A 17,240-nucleotide genomic window follows, 5' to 3' on the forward strand; every position below is an offset into this window, starting at 1 on the left:
TTACTGTCAGTTGCAGACTCTCAGTAAGTTTTTTTTTTACTGAAGTCCATTTACTAAGCTTGTTTTTTATTTTACCAAATTTGATATTTTTTATATTTAGCTTTTTCTTTCTAGATTTTTTTATTCATTTTTTCTCTTTTAAGTTAAAAAAAGTGTACACCAAATATTCACACACATGCCTGAATAAAATTTGGTACACACACAAACACCACATACGTAAAAAAAAAGTCCTACTCATCCCAATCACAGTATTCAGCGGAGGAGGCATACACCTTCCTTGCCTCTGACACTTACAGTGAGGGAGAGGATCCCACCTTTCTTTATTTTTCCTCCTTCTCCCCTTCCTAAAGTGACACTGAACCACGCAGATGCCCCAGGACAGAAAATGAACCAGCGCCCACCGTACTGACCCCGTATGGACCTTACCCCTCGAAGTTTATGAGCCATAGATTCCTGATTTTGTAGCTCAATCACGAATCAAATTTGACACCACAGACCTAACAGAAATAGACTATTCAAAGTCTTTTTCTCTGAGGATTTTATAAACCTCATGGTGGCCCAAACAAATTTGTACGCCCAACAATTTTTGGCATGAAATCACCCTTCATCATTTTCTAACTGTACTCAAATAGACGCAGTAGAAATAATGATGTTTTGGGGTCTGGTCCTTCACATGGGGTTAGTAAAGAAGCCAGAACTTCGGCAATTATGGAGTGTTGATGTTCTATACAACACTCCAGTGTTCCGCATGGCTATGACTTGTAAACAATTTGAGGCAATCCAAAAGTTTTTGCATTACAATGATAAAGCACAATGTCCCTAAGATGACCCCAACTTTGACTGACTTTTCAAAGTTCGGCCGGTCATTGAGCACTTCAGCAACAAGTTTACGGAGGTGTGCGTTCCCCAAAGGGACATCTGTGTGGATGAGTCCCTAATACATTTCAAGGGGAGGCTCAAATTCTGGCAATACCTGCCCAGTAAGAGGGCTTAGTAGGGAATTAATCTATTCAAGCTTCCACTGCTGGATCAAGGCAATTACTACTACGTAGATAACTTTTATACCAGCATCCCACTCTTCAAGTCCCTCTCATGCAACATGCAGTACTGTACACAGCATCAGAGAGACCTCCCTAAGTTGCTAATTGCACAGCTGCTCAGAAAGGGGAGAGCAGTGCCCAATGAAGAGACAACATGATGGTGGTTGAGTACAAGGACAAGAGGGATGCCCTCTTCTTGACCACCATACATTGTGATGGCAACACCCCCACAGCTGTACGAAGTACCTCTACATAGGTAGCCAAACCAGACTGTGCACAGGGGTACAACAAGAAAATTGCTGAAGTTGATCTTTCTGATCAAGCCCTCCAGCCGTACAGTGCCATGAGAAAAGCCAAGGTGTGGTACAAGAAGCTGGCAGTGCACATCATACAGATGGCAATGTACAACACTTACGTGCTATCACGATGTGCAGACAAAACTAGTACTTCATACCATTCCAGGAGGTAGTGATCAACGCCCTAGTCTTTTGAAGTCAAGAAGGAGCGGGTCCCAGTACTTAAGGAACTGAAGGCCAACATTTCCCTGGGGAGGTCCTTCAAACCACAAAGAAAGGAAGGTCGCCATACTCGGCCGAGTATGTTACGGAAAGGGGATACATCACTTATCAATGCAACACCTGCCCTGACAAACCTGGCCTGTGTATACAAGTTTACTTCAGATTGTACCACACATCCATGGACTACTAAATTAATCTCTGACTTACACAATTCATGTTGCCTACCTGACATACACTAAACAACTCACGTTTGCCAATCTGATGTACACTACACAACTCACGTTTGCCAACTTAATACACTCTACACAACTTATGCTACTACATTATAAAATTTACTTACCAGGAAACACTAGATTAATTCCAAAATGGGGTCACTTGTGGGAGGTTTCCACTGTTTAGGCACATCAGGGGCTCTCCAAACACGACATGATGCCAGCATACCATTCCATCAACGTCTGAAATTCCAAAATGTCACTCCTTCCCTTTCAAGCCTTGTCGTGCCCCCAAACAGTAGTTTTCTTCCAGATATAGGGTATCAGCGTACTCAGGAGAAATTGCACAACAGATTTTGGAGTCCATTTTCTCCTGTTACCCTTGTGAAAATAGAAAAACGTGGGGCTAAAATATGATTTTTTGTGGAAAAAATAGATTTTTTTTATTTTCACGGCTCTACGTTATAAACTTTTGTGAAGCACCTGGGGTCTGAAGGTGCTCACCATGAATCTAGATAAGTTCTTTGAGTGGTCTAGTTTCCAAAATAGTCACTTGTGGGGTTTCCACTGTTTAGGCACATCAGGGGCTCAACAAACATGGCATGGTGTCCACTCTGGAATCTAGCCAATTTTTTTTAATTCAAAAAGTCAAACTTCATCCTTTCCAAGCTCTTCTGTGCACCCATAAAGTGTGGGGTGTCGACATGCTCAGAAGAAATTGCACTACAGATTTTGGGGTCCATTTTCTTCTGTTACCCTTGTGAAAATGCAAAAATTGGTCTAAAGTGACATTTTTGTGAAAAAAAAGTTAAATGTTCATTTTTTTCATTCCACTTTGCTTCAATTCCTGTGAAGCATCCAAAGGGTTAATACACATGGTTTTGTAAATTGTTGAAAAAATGAGAAATCGCTGGTCAACTTTTAACCCTTATAGCTTCCTAATAAAAAAATATGTTTCAAAAAATTGTGCTTATGAAAATTTAGACATGTGGAAAATATTATTTATTATCTATTTTATGTGCCATAACTCTGTGGGTTAAGGGCATAAAAATTCAAAAGTTTGAAATTTTCAAAATTTTCACCAAATTTCCTATTTTTTCACAAATAAACGCAAGTTATAAAATTTTACCACTATCATGAAGTACAGTATGTCACGTAAAGACAGTCTGCGAATCAGTGGGATCCTTGAAGTGTTCCAGAGTTATTACCTCATAAAATGACATTGGTCTGAATTGAAAAATTTGGCCTGGTCTTGAAGATGAAAACAGACTTGGGGGGTAAAGAGGTTAATAATGCTATTAACCTGCAGATTAACCCCACATATGTATATCTCCATAGCCTCTGATGACAGATTCCCTTTAAGTATCACAGAATGTCCGCAGCATACAGTATCTCCCTTCAGTTGGCTTCACCTTGCACATTCGAATTGGTCACAAATGCATCACCTGATGTGGGCTGTGCCACTGCTAGAACCTTTAGACATACCTTGCCTCCTATTAGGCTTAAAGTGCTCTCCACTCGTCATTGTGATGCTACCCGCTTTCTGCCAGAGTAGTTTTGGTTGGATTATATATAGGGACCCTGCTAACTGCTGTCTGGGTATGTGAATGTGATATAACGTAACCCCTTCCCAATATATAATGTAATGGTAAGTCATATGTCTGGTCCTGTTCTTTGATGCAGATGCAGGAGCTGAGCCTTCATCTTTCCCAGCAGACAATGGCTGTGTTAGTCAACTGGCTCTAACAGCCGTATACACAGCTGTTGACCTGGTAAATGCCGCTCTCAACCTCTGACATCGGCATTTACAGCGCAGCCTCTTGGACACCTGGTCCTAATTCCTTAGCGCCTTATCTGCAAAGATGAGCTGGATGAGCTGCACTACCTGAGCCACTTGTGTGTGTTGTAGAGTTCGTCTCATGCTACCACGAGTGTGAAAGCACAACCAACATTCAAAAGTAACCAAAACATCACCCAGAAAGCATTGGTACTGAGATGTTGTCTGTGGTTGCCACCTGCAAAACCACTCCCTTATTGAGGGTGTCTTGATAATTGCCAATAATTTCCATCTGTTGTCTATTCCATTTGCACAACAGCATGTGAAATTGATTGTCAATCAGTGTTGCTTCCTAAGTGGACAGTTTGATTTCACATAAGTTTGATGTACTTGGAGTTATATTCTGTTGCTTAAGTGTTCCCTTTATTTTTTTGAGCAGTGTATCTATATATATATATATATATATATATATATATTTGTTGTTAGTGTAATTTTTCAATAAGATTCCATTTATTGTTACATGCTGGATTTAGGACTCCATGTCTTTGTAAGATTTATATGTCATATTGAGTTTTCCCCTATAGTGTCCGTCCCTATTTGGGCCTATAACCTTATTCCTTTATTCTGGTATTACTATATCAGGCCGGATTATATTGATTCTACTCCATTTATTTGTGAATCTGCAATGCCTGTATGTGAAATATGTACTAAATGAGCCAAATACAACAATTTACCTACTGCATGTAGCTCTGTATAGATCTGTATAGGAAATGGACAAATGTACATTCTGTTTTCTGTTTTAAAAAACATTCCAAAAAGTATTTCCACCTCATTGTGCCTTTCTAACGACAAAATGGAATATGAACTACAGTATGCTGATATGTTCAAAATTATACAACCGTAATTAGACTTTCTAATATAATACAAGCATAGATTTAAAAAACAAAAAGGCAGTGCAATTAAGCTAAATATACGGTAAATCCACAAAATAAAAATCAGGTACCTTCTGAAGAGGCTCCAGGTACGTGCCAACTGACAGCAAGGAAATCATAACTACTGCAGCAGTAATTAAACCTGCAATCTAAAAAAAAGTTGATATTACCATTAATTAACACATGGATACACATAACTGAATGGTATGCAGCAAGTGATTACACAAACATGAACTAAAGGGCTTGTCCACTGTGTCTTTATTTTAATAAATGTGTTGGGAACATGATTTTGTAGCACTTTCTCCAACCTCTTTGTGGCGTTCTACCCATTTGTTAATACAGCCTTGGTCAAAGACTGCACAGTATTCCTATTCTCAAAATGGCAGAGACTAGAGAAGACCAGAGGAGCATGAAGCTAGACCTGTCCCATCAGCTCCTTACAAGTGAAGACACTGTCATTCAGAGATATTCAAGGACAGGTCTGGTCTAATGCCCTCCATCAGTAGGAGCAGTATTAAATGGAGCAATAGTGAATGTGTTCATTTTCTCGACAACTTTGCTAATCCAGATGGTTTAGACAGATTAATGAAATGCAGTTTATACCAAATATTAGAACATACCGACCGCTATAATGTTGGAACTTTGAGTATCAAGAAGTGGTTTAACAGAAAAGGAAAGTGTTTATAAAAACATTTATTTTATTACCATAATTTACTTAAAGGGAATCTGTCACCAGGTTTGACCAATACACGTTATGGCCACCGCCTTTCGGGGCTTATCTACAGCATTCTATAATGCTGTAGATAAGCCCACGATCTGACCTGCAAGAGAAGAAAAATAACTTTTATTATACTCGACTGCAGAGCGTTCGGTCCGATGGGTGTCACAGGTCCGGGTCAGGCGCATCCCATCTTCTTATAATCGCCGCCCTCCTGCTTGCTTCATGGCTCTCCGGCATTGTGCTCCTGTGCAGGCGTACTTATCTGCCCTGTTGAGGGCAGACCAACGTACTGCAGTGTGCAGGGGCCAGGAAAGGTCAGAGAGGCCCAGCGCCTACGCACTGCAGTACTTTGCTCTGCCCTCAACAAGGCAGATAAGTACACCTGCAGGAGCGGAATGCCAGGGAGAATATTAAATATACACAAAATACATAAGCTTTCAATAGATGTACATAGTGAAAAAAAAAAAGAAACCAAAACACATCCCAGATCAATAGGTTGAAAAAATGGAGACTAGGCACCTAAACAATTGCATGGTATTTAATCTTCTCTATTACTCTGTATTATATTTTCTCCTTCGTCTCATTGGGGGACACAGAGACTGTGGGTGTGTGCTACTGCCGTCTGGAGGCTGACACTAAGTATACAAAAAAACAAGTTAGCTCCTCCTCCGCCGCATACACCCTCGCCCCGATAGCGGGCGGAAACCAGTTTTTGCTTAGTGTCTGATGGAGGCACACGCAGTCTGGGTCTCTCCAGACTATTTTTTTTTTTTTTTTAACGTTTTCTTACTATAAAGAGGAGACAGGAGCGACGGACCCTATTGAAAGGGTCCGATCTCCCCCAAACATCAACGGGCGAGCACGCGCGAGTATCCCTCCGCGTATCCTTTCCCGCACCGAGGGACATCTCTGGGACTTTTCCCCAGACATCTATTTTTTATTTTTTATTTTAAAGAAGATATGACAGGGGCAACGCATCCTATTGAAAGGATCCGATTTCCCCAAACCATCATCGGGCGACCACGTGCGAGTGTCCCTCCACGTTCTCTCTCCCGCGACGTGGGACAATAGGCCAGACTTAGCCCTGTCCACCCCTAGGTAGCGAAACCATGGGCTTGCACAGAGGCACAAGACTAGTCTGTGCGGCCCCACGGCTACACCAACGCCAGGTGGCGGTACTGCGTGGTGGCGGACGGTCCCTCTCTTCGCCCAGCCAAGGCGGACGGAGCTAGGGTGCCTGCACCGTCTGAAGATATGGGTTACCTCAGGGTAAGCAGGGCTCCTGGGCAGCGGGAGGTTTCCAGGCCAGGGCTGCGGCGTACTCTCCAGGGGCTGGAGCGGCTCCCCTCTCCTGCCTGCAGGCAGAGCAGGAGGGCTTCCTCGGCGCGGCAGGGGCAGCGGCGTCAGAATGGGGTAGGCCGCGGTCAGGAAGCATCGCAGCCTACCCAGGGAGACCAGTAGCTGGGAGCGAGCAGCAGCAGCACAGGAGCACGGGGAGACAGCAGGAGCTCGGGTAAGTGCGACCCCGTCTTGGCCACACTAGGGCAGGTTGTCCTCCTTCTCCTCATACCCCTGGATGCCATACGAAAAAAAAAAAATAGAAAAAGGTTTTTTTCTGGCCGTTTGTTCTGCAGTATGTCTGGAAAAGGGAAGAAACACACCTTCCTTTATACCGCATGCGTTTCCTGTGGGGCTGTGTTCACGCGAGCGCAGACTATTAAGATATGTGAGGCCTATAGTTCCGAACGCGCCCAGGAGCCCTCCCCGCCAACGGAGTCCAGGGGGTCGGAGCCCCCGGAATGGGCGTTATCACTGTCTCGGTCTATGGCATCACTTACGAAGGCGATCGAGACCCTTCAGGCCCCGGATAGGGGTAGAGACAACGGCTCTCCGGTTTGGGAAGGTTCATCCACCTCACATGAGCCGCCGGCCTGCAGGGGCCGTACCCTCTCTAAGGAGACGTACAGGGGAAGAACCCATATGGCGTCTCCGGGCCCCTCCGGTGCTTCGGCATCTGTGAGTGCGGCGTCTCGCTCTCCATCACCATTGTCTGAGAGCGAGCAGAGTTCGGATGAGGACAGGCAGGAAGCCTTGGATCTGGATATTCCCGGGTGTCGGGAGACAGTAGACAGTCTCATTGAGGCCGTCAATCAGACTCTTGGTATTAAGGAGGACGTCTCCCTGACCGCAGGGCATAAAATATCTTTTAAAAAGGCCAGGCGCTCACATAGGGTGTTTAGCACTCACCCAGAATTCGAAGACACGGTGCAGCGGCACAGGGAACGCCCAGACAAGCGTTTTTCAGGGCAGAAAACGCTAGAGACAAGGTACCCGTTTGCACCAGAGTTCTGTAAAGAGTGGGCAGAATCTCCGATTGTGGATCCCCCAGTGTCACGCCTGGCTTCAAGATCGTTGTTGTCGGTGACTAGTGGTTCTTCCATTAAGGACCCCACGGATCGGCTCATAGAGGGTCTAGCCCGCTCGGTGTATGAGGCATCAGGGTCAGCGCTTTTGCCTTCGTTCGCAGCAACATGGGTGGCCAAGGCCATGATGTCGTGGTCGGAGTCTTTGAACAAAGTCCTGCAGGACAGAGACTTGCCGGTAGAGGTGTCTGAGATAGCAAATCAGATCTCGATGGCAGGAGACTATCTAATTAATGCATCCTTGGATGCGGCTAATTGCGGGGCGCTAGCCGCAGCAAACGCTATCGCCATTAGGAGAGCCTTGTGGCTAAGGCTATGGCGGGCCGATTCGATTTCTAAAAAGTCGTTAACATCTCTGCCTTATCAGGGTAATCGGCTTTTTGGAGAGAAGCTAGACAAGCTTATTTCAGATGCCACAGGGGGAAAGAGTAGCTTTCTCCCACAGCAGAAGAGCAGACCGCCCTTTCGTCAACCACAGGCGCGCTTTCGAGCATTTCGCGCCCCAGGATGGGCATCAGCGGCCGGTTCTACTGCCCCGGCTCGTCACAACCAAGACAGAGAGCGCCAGGTCACGTATAGAGCCAACCCGCTGGGGAGGATGCGGGGCCGTCCACCCAGGTCAAGGGGAGCTTGGTCCCAAAGGCCCTCTACAAAATGACTTGAGGCATCAGGTACCCGAGGACAGCAGAGTAGGCGGTCGTCTGCTCAGGTTCCGCCACATCTGGGTCAAGGTGGCACACGACGCATGGGTGGCGGAATTGGTGTCATTCGGGTACAAAATAGAGTTTATCGGACACCCTCCAAGGAGATTTTTTCAATCCCGTCTTCCCAAATTGCAATCCCGCACAGGCATTGCAAATGCAGAGGCATTGCTAGGGGCCATCAGGATTCTTCGGTACAACAGGGTCATTATCCCGGTACCAGAGTGCGAAGAGGCCCAGGGATTTTATTCCAACCTGTTCGCAGTCCCCAAGAAGGACGGAACAGTAAGACCGGTTTTGGACCTAAAGCTCCTAAACAGGTTCATCAAGGTCAGGCACTTTTGGATGGAATCCCTCCGGTCAGTGATATCGGCCATGGAGCAGGGAGAGTATTTGGCCTCAATCGATGTTCAGGATGCCTACCTGCACATCCCTATTTTTCTTCCGCATCAGAAGTTCCTTCATTTTGCGATAAATGGCCGGCATTTCCAGTTTGTGGCTCTGCCGTTCGGGTTGGCCACGGCACCCAGGGTTTTCACAAAGGTGATGGCGGTCGTTATGGCAATTTTTCATTCTCGGGGCATAGTAGTGCTGCCATACTTGGACGACCTGTTAGTGAAAGGACCGTCTTTTCAGGCATGCGAGGAGAATGTTGGCATCACGCTGGATACCCTATCCCGCCTGAGATGGTTAGTCAATGGGAAGAAGTCATGTCTTACCCCGGCTCAGAGGATCCCATTCCTAGGGATGATTTTCGACACTTCCCAAGGGTTGGTAATTCTCACTCAAAACAAGGCCCAGGCGCTCTGGCGGGGGGTTCGGCGTCTTCAGCGGCCAGGCCCTCACACGATTCGATTTGGGATGAGGGTGCTAGGGAGGATGGTAGCAGCAATAGAAGCAATCCCGTTTGCGCAGTTTCATCTTCGCCCCCTGCAGCATGCTCTTTTAGCAGCATGGGACAGGAGTCCTTTCTCCCTGGATCATCAGTGCAGGTTGTCCCTTCAGGTCCGGCGGGCACTGCAATGGTGGACGCGCGACTCCTCTCTCCTTCAGGGGAAACCCTTTCCTCCAGATCAATGGCTGGTGGTTACAACCGACGCGAGTCTTATCAGTTGGGGAGCAGTGTTTCGTCATCACACAGCACAGGGGCAGTGGTCTCCCCAGGAGGCCCTTCTGCCGATCAACTTGTTGGAGATTCGAGCAGTGCGGTTGGCGTTGCAGCATTTTCAGCACTGGCTAGTGGGTCGCCCAGTCCGGGTCCAGTCAGACAACGCCACGGCAGTGGCGTATGTGAATCACCAGGGAGGCACGCGCAGCAGGGCAGCCATGCGCGAGATAGAACATGTACTCCGTTGGGCCGAGAGGCACCACTCAGTAATTTCAGCGGTCCATATACCAGGCGTGGAAAATTGGGCAGCAGATTTCCTGAGTCGGCAGGGGGTCGTGGCCGGAGAATGGTCCCTGCACCCCGAGGTTTTCCAGCAGATTTGCCAACGGTGGGGAACTCCGGACGTGGATCTGATGGCTTCCAGAGAGAACGCCAAGGTAGACAGGTTTGTTGCCCGGTCTCAGGACCCGCGAGCAATTGCAGCGGATGCGTTGGTTCTTCCATGGAGCCAGTTTTGGCTCCCGTACCTGTTTCCCCCTCTGCCTCTTTTCCCGAGGGTAATCAGGAAGATCAAGAGGGAGAGGGTTCCGGCAATTCTGCTGGCCCCAGACTGGCCCCGTCAAGCCTGGTACGCGGATCTGGAACAGCTCCTCGCAGACGTGCCATGGCGTCTACCGGAACGGCCAGACTTACTGTCCCAGGGTCCGATCTACCACCCGAACTTAGGGGCCCTGTGTTTGACGGCATGGCCGTTGAGTCCTGGGTCCTGACCCAGGCGGGGTTTGGGCGTGAGGTGGTAGCCACGATGATTAACGCCAGGAAGCCGGCCTCGGCGAGGATTTATCATGGTACTTGGAAGGTTTTCTTTCTCTGGTGTCGAGAGCACGGGGTTGCGCCTTTGTCCTTCTCGGTTCCCAACATTCTGGCCTTTCTGCAGTCAGGCCTGGACACAGGGTTGGCTCCGAGTTCCCTGAGGAGACAGATCTCGGCTTTGTCTGTTCTGTTCCAGCGAAAGATCGCTAGCATTATGCAGGTCAAAACTTTCATTCAGGGAGTCTCGCATCTAGTGCCCCCCTTTAGAGCTCCCTTAGACGCCTGGGACCTTAATCTGGTGCTGGGGGCCCTGCAGGAAGCTCCTTTTGAGCCATTGCAGGAGGTCGGATTGCCATACCTTACCAGGAAGGTCGTGTTTTTGGTAGCAATAACCTCTATTAGGCGGGTCTCAGAGCTGGCAGCCCTATCCTGTAGAGCACCGTTTCTGAGCTTTTTTAAGGATAAGGTAGTCTTGAGACCACCTCCGCCGTTCCTGCCGAAGGTGGTGTCCTCGTTCCATATTAATGAGGACATCGTTTTGCCTTCATTTTGTCCAGCTCCAGTACACAGAGTTGAGAAGGCGCTCCACACGCTGGACCTGGTGAGGGCCCTCAGGAGGTATGTGTCGAGGACAGCGCCTTTTCGCCAGACAGATTCGTTGTTTGTGATCCCTGAAGGGTGCAGGAAGGGGCTCGCAGCCTCACGGTCAACCATAGCCAGATGGATTCGCCTTACTATTCAAGAGGCTTACCGTATTAGAGGCACGCCGGTTCCACCTGGAATAAGGGCGCACTCGACTCGGGCAGTGGGCACCTCTTGGGCGCTTCGGCATCAGACTTCGGCAGAGCAGATATGTAAGGTGGCAATGTGGTCAAGCCTGCACACGTTCTCTAAACATTACAACGTACATACGCAGGCTTCGTCGGATGCGAGCCTGGGTAGGAAGATTCTCCAGGCAGCAGTGGCACACCTTTGAACAGGTAGGCATGCGGTGTAGATTGATGATTTGCTCCCACCCAGAGACTGCTTTGGGACGTCCCACAGTCTCTGTGTCCTCCAATGAGACGAAGGAGAAACAGGGATTTTTGTGAGTACTCACCGTAAAATCCTTTTCTCCGAGACGCTCATTGGGGGACACAGCACCCACCCTGATAGCCAGTTGGCTTTTGTTTATTTTTGATGGGTATAAACCCTTATTTTGTAGGGTGGTCCTTTTTTTCAGACATATAATATTCTGCGGTAGAGCTAAATTGCTGTCAGCTTTTCCGACGGCTTTGGCACTAAACTGGTTTCCGCCCGCTATCGGGGCGAGGGTGTATGCGGCGGAGGAGGAGCTATCTTGTGTTTTTGTATACTTCGTGTCGGCCTCCAGACGGCAGTAGCACACACCCACAGTCTCTGTGTCCCCCAATGAGCGTCTCGGAGAAAAGGATTTTACGGTGAGTACTCACAAAAATCCCTGTTTTGAAGTAAATTAATAAAGTAAATGTTTTTATAAAACTTTCTTTTTGTGTTAAAACACTTCTTGATTATCAAAATTCCAACATTATAAAGGTCAGTATGTTCTAGTTTTGGCGGAGTGCTACCCCCTCCTGAGAAAAGGATTGGTTCTTTTTGGACTATTATGTTTATCATATTAAACTAAATGTGGAATTTTGTTGTGTATCTCCCTCGAGGTCCCCCTAACACCCATGAGTAACATTTCTGGAGTCTTCAATTTGGCGCTTGTTTGCAGCTTTGGTGCTGAAAAGCAAAAGCTGCAAATGACAAAAGTAAAGGGAATTTTGGATTTTGCACCAAATTCGTGAATTGCATGTGCTATTTTGAAGAATTTGGTGCAAATAACACCAGAAAATACCACAAGATAACCAAAAAAGTGACTTCATTAAATTGGAAGTAATGAATAGGGATCTGTGTTTGTAATCTCACCTGGGTTTTCCCTCCAGTGCTTTCTTGCACCGCAGTACGTGAAAGGGCAGTAGAAGCACAAAAGCAAGAGAAACAACCACTGAATATATTACTGACTCCAAATGCAATGAATTCCTGTAAATACAAAGTAATGTAATATATTTATACACTACTTTTTGATATATTATGCTCTTTATTCTCCACTTTTATTACAAATATATTTTATGCTTATTTTCAATAGTCCATGTTACTATAGTGCTGTACTACTGATTGTATATATTGTAATTGTAATGTTCTTAGTAAATAGCTACAGACAGTTACATTATTATTATACTCTACCTGATTTCCATCAATCTCATAGTTATACTTTGTAGCATAAACTTTTCCCAAAGAAACAGCGAGGGCGTATCCTAAAATCCCAATGGAGAACGCTGGCACAAACAATTGTGAAAAGAGACTGACGTCTGGTGCCACGGGTGGTAGGAAGCTTAATTTTCAAACACAGAAAATGCATTTTTTTCAGAAATTACGGTATTTAGATTTTATATGAAATACAAAAGTTATCAAATATTTCAATATTTTTTATCCTGGTCCTGCTATAATGTACTGAATGATAAATGAATTGTTCCTTCTGCAACAGTTCAACTATTTTCCCTGAAACGCTTGATAAAGCTTAAAGTTACTTTCTCACAATGAGCTTTTGGTTCGTTTTTGATGTTACAGTATTTCTGTACCTGCATTCTTTAAATTAGGTTACTTGCACTTTTTCATTGCGTTTTTGTGTGCGTTTTTTTAACATGCATTTTTATAGCGATTTTGACTTTGCATTTTATTTGTCTCTTTTTGGTGTGGTCATGCTTTAAATAAAGTTGCTTTTTTATAATTGCTGGTGTTTGGGTTTGACAACTTTATTGACATATTTAAGTGCGGATTAAATGAGTTTTTGATGTTTTTCTCCCGCGGAGACACACTTAAAACATGTGCATTTTTTTACCTACGGAGTTTCCACATCTAACGCCAGTCTATGGGGAAAATCCGCACAGAAAATTTGTTGTACAGGCTAGAGAAATTGACATGCTGCAAATTTGAAATACGCATTGTGGGCGAGCTTACCCTGCGTTAAAAAGAAGCACTTTGCTGGAACTGTAAGATGCTGCATTTTTCATGCAGCAAAAATAAATATGCAGTGTCAAAAAGACACCAAAAGCTCATCGTGGGGGAACGTAGCCTTAGTGGTCCATTTTATTACTGGCTACACACTATTCCCCCTACCCTACACTTGTAATGATAAGTAGATGCTACAAGGCTTTACAGAAAAACAAATGGAAACACAGAGACACTTTACGGGCTCAAACAGATGTGTGCCGACAAAGTACAATCGGACAGCACACTGACCAATGTAATTCAATATTGCTGTTCAGATGAGTTTCCTCCACTTGGAGCAAGAGTATGTGAGAAAAAAACGAAGCTTGCATGTACATTGGACGAGACTCACCCATTCAAGTCTGTGGGTGCGCAAAAAATATCGGATCTCTTACATCCCATCCTATTTTTTCTGATATATTGCCATTATTATTTTACGAAACAGTACTTGATAATGTACATTTTAAATTTTTGATGTCTAAAAATCGGATGTCACATGGACCTACTATATGGACACACGGATAGCATGCGGATAACAACGCAAATGAAAATTGTCCACGTATTCTGGATTATAATCCGAAAATTTTTCATACACTTGTCTGTACCCAGGATGGGGCTAAGATTCACATGTATCTTGTTTGGTGTGGATTTTCTACTTGTAAAATCTGTGGATGACTTGCAACTTAATTTCCTCTACATTCTGCATTTTGTTTTTATTTTTTTGTGCAGAATCTGCACATATATTGCAAGATATTCCAAAACTAAGCAGTTTTATTTATAACATGACATACCCAGAAAAGAAACCTGCAATAAAAACGCATGAAAAATACACAAGTAACCTAATTTAGCTAATTCAGGCTGGTTTCACACCTGCGTTAGGAGGCGCAGCGCATGGCTGCCGTGCAACTCCGCCCCTTGCCCGTGCGCCGACGTGCGCCAAACGAACCGTGTTGCATTTTGGTGCACTCGACGCACCGTCAAAAGGGCGCATGCACCGTCAAAATCATACCAGCGCACCGCCTGCGTACCCAATGCTAAGGATAGGGTGCGGAGGTCGCATGCAGCGTCATGTGCCAATAGGAGAAGCTGACCGGAGGAGGCGCAGCAGGGGGCGGAGCTGCACGACGGCCGTGCGCTGCGCCTCCTAACGCAAGTGTGAAACTAGCCTAAGTGAGAAATGCGGCAGGGAACTTAGTGTTTCTCTGCCACTAGCTTAATTCTTACTTAATGCGTTCCTGTAATGATGAGGATTTTCATAGTTGCTACAAAAGTATTTCAGACCATACTCTACGATTATGCACTCATAGGACACAATAACTGAGAAATAGAAATAAAACTGCAATGTGCTTTATCAGGCTGTGTTCACATCTGAGTCAGAACCCCTGTTGCAATTTAGATCAAAACAGCAGATACCTTAGCAGAATCCAATGGACCCATTAATAGTCAATAGGGTCTGTCAAGTGCTGATGATGTCCATCTTTTCCTGACTCAAGAGCTATGTTGTGGTTTCCAACCATGATGCAGAGGAAAATAAGACATAAGATTCCTTACTTACCCACTTGGAACATTCTTCACAATGGCAGCATTATAAGTCTCCTCCAAGTTAACTCCATATGAAATCCCTGTAGCAACCACGGCCTGAGGATTAACGCAAAGGGAATGAGGATTCTTATAGACAAATGGCTGACATTTGCGTCTAATGGCAGGGTCCCCTCTCCTTATGTACTTGTGTGTCCCTTGTCTTACATGTTTATTATACTTGTCTATATTTCCCCTTTTCACATGTAAAGCGCCATGGAATAAATGGCGCTATATAAATGCATAATAATAATAATGTACACACAGTGCGGAAAAGGTTTAATAATTAAAAGTCCTGTAATTGCTACAGCTATAGATGGAGAGTCTGATATTGTCACTCACCGACTGTGATCTGTAAAAAAAAATCTGCGTGAATTTTATAGAAATGGGAAATCATTTGTAAACTCAGATTTTTAGCTAATACCATAACCTGGAGCTCCTTAATTCTAGTTTCTTGAAAAAAATACCCTTTTTTGTAGGGTATTAACAGTTCACAAATTTCAGCATATACAAAAATAAAAAATAGATCAAATCTGATAATAAATAACCAGGGCCTTCAGCTATTCTAAAGCTATGGTCACGCGACCATTTTTTTAGTCTGCATGTAATCCATGGAAAAAACTGACATCACACGGACCGCACACTGACCAATATTATACAATATGGCTGATCTGGTGACCATCGTTTTACATGGATTGAATGTCCGCATGGAAATGGGTCGCCCTCTCAGGGCTGTGGGGTACTCGGTACCGGGCCGGTGTCGGCGGGATGTGTCACAGCAGCGGTGACCCGGTCCGTGGTCCTGGGTGCCCAATTAATGGGGGAAATTGAAAGGTGGAATGTAGTGAATGGAATAGTTCGTGAGGCCACCTGTGGTGTTCGGCAAGTGAAATGTTAGGCCGACGCTGCATGCAGATCCTCTGGGGCTGGTGGTGTGTTGCAGACAAGATGGTGAAGCTCCCCACAGGTGGAGCTGTAGCCCCAGGGCAGTGTAGATTAAGGGGAAGAGGAGAGGCACAAGCGGTGTAGAAGCTGGTACCCAGATGTAGCGGTGCTGGGTGCGTTGGTGCAAGAATGAATGGAGGGCACCAGGGCTTGTAGTTCCAAAGCTTTACTCACAGTCTGTAGTACACACAGGTGCCTGCCTCCGTGCCGTGTCCTCCGGGTCAGGGACTCAGTCAACCTCCAGGCAAGATGGAATGCTCCCTTCCAACACTCCGCCAACATGTACCTTTCTGAACATCTCCTCTTATAGCGCCTTTAAGTGTGAAGATCTCCTAGTACTGAGTTACACTGGAGTGCCTCCTGTCAGATGTTCCCAAGAACTCTACTTGTATGGCAGACAGCTGTAGCCTGCTTTGGGGACTCCTCACTCCTGAGTCCCGGCTCACTATCCAAGTTGCTGTTGTGCCCCAAGTCTTAGATGGGAGTAGTGCATTTACAGCCCACTACTCCACCGGTGTCTGCTGCAGGACCATTAGCATCCATACAATCTCGGGGACCGGGCCCCGGCCTTGTGCTTAGAACTTCTAGGCAGGGTTCTCTCCTAACCCACGTCCTCGGTTCCCTTTTACTCCTTCGTTCCGTACTAATCTCTCTCTCTTATGGAAGATCAGGTTTCAGTTCAATGTCTTTCTCCTTCTTTCCTTTCCCATGCCAGCAGACCCAGGTCACTGAGGTCTGCTGCAGCACCTCCTTCCTCCATCCCTCTCTCAGGGATCTTCTTTCCTCACTCCTCTCTGAGTGGCTTCCTCTCCCAGACTGACCTGTAGTCCTAAACATTCCCGCTCTTTTATGTATTCTCAACTCCACCCACCTTCCAGCACGTTTCGTGTTCCAAGCACAGAGCCACCAAAGGTGCTCTGCTACACTCCAAGCAGGGAGCCGCAATGTGGCTTTGCTGAACTACTGTGTTGTGTGGGGTGCGAGTGTTGGAGCGTGGTCAGGAGCCTCCAACTTACCTGGATGGTGGGGCACCACACCTCAGGAGGAGGTGCAGTACCTCTGTGGCGACTGAGCCTCAGGGGCGCCACATACCCCCCGTTACACACAGCACGTCCGCGGGCTGCAAGGCAAACAAAGTTGACAACACAGGAACATACAAAATTTTTGTAATGCTAAACAAACATTTCTTATACTAAACTTCCCAATGTGGGAGGCACTCACTCTTGAACGTTCCAAACAATTCTTAATTAACTATCTAAAATCTTAAGTCAAAAGTGCCATTTTCAATACAATACGTAATTCAAAGTGCTATTGTCTGTTACTCACTATCACTTCAGTATTCTTCATCAACACATTTCTTTCCATCTTTAGTGCACATTTTCTACTTTCTTTTATCTCTGAGTGACAACCGTGGTGCCTGG

The 17,240-nt window shown here is 45.8% G+C and overlaps 1 protein-coding gene across 3 annotated transcripts in view; it reads right to left on the bottom strand.

Moving 5' to 3' along the window:
- LOC141087762 (pendrin-like) overlaps positions 1 to 17,240 on the bottom strand; it is a 323,429-nt gene that overhangs the window by 94,078 nt on the left and 212,111 nt on the right. For all 3 annotated transcript variants that reach the window (XM_073573563.1, XM_073573560.1, XM_073573561.1), the window contains 4 exons: positions 14,852 to 14,934; positions 12,493 to 12,640; positions 12,175 to 12,288; positions 4,551 to 4,628 (listed from right to left, as the gene is read on the bottom strand). In XM_073573563.1, coding sequence (XP_073429664.1) covers positions 4,551 to 4,628; positions 12,175 to 12,288; positions 12,493 to 12,640; positions 14,852 to 14,934 — 423 coding nt within the window. The remainder of the gene's footprint in view (positions 1 to 4,550; positions 4,629 to 12,174; positions 12,289 to 12,492; positions 12,641 to 14,851; positions 14,935 to 17,240) is intronic.

This window comes from Dendrobates tinctorius, unplaced genomic scaffold (assembly GCF_039654945.1).
Source record: "Dendrobates tinctorius isolate UK_male_01 unplaced genomic scaffold, ASM3965494v1 ptg000035l, whole genome shotgun sequence".
NCBI classification, from domain to species: domain Eukaryota; kingdom Metazoa; phylum Chordata; class Amphibia; order Anura; family Dendrobatidae; genus Dendrobates; species Dendrobates tinctorius.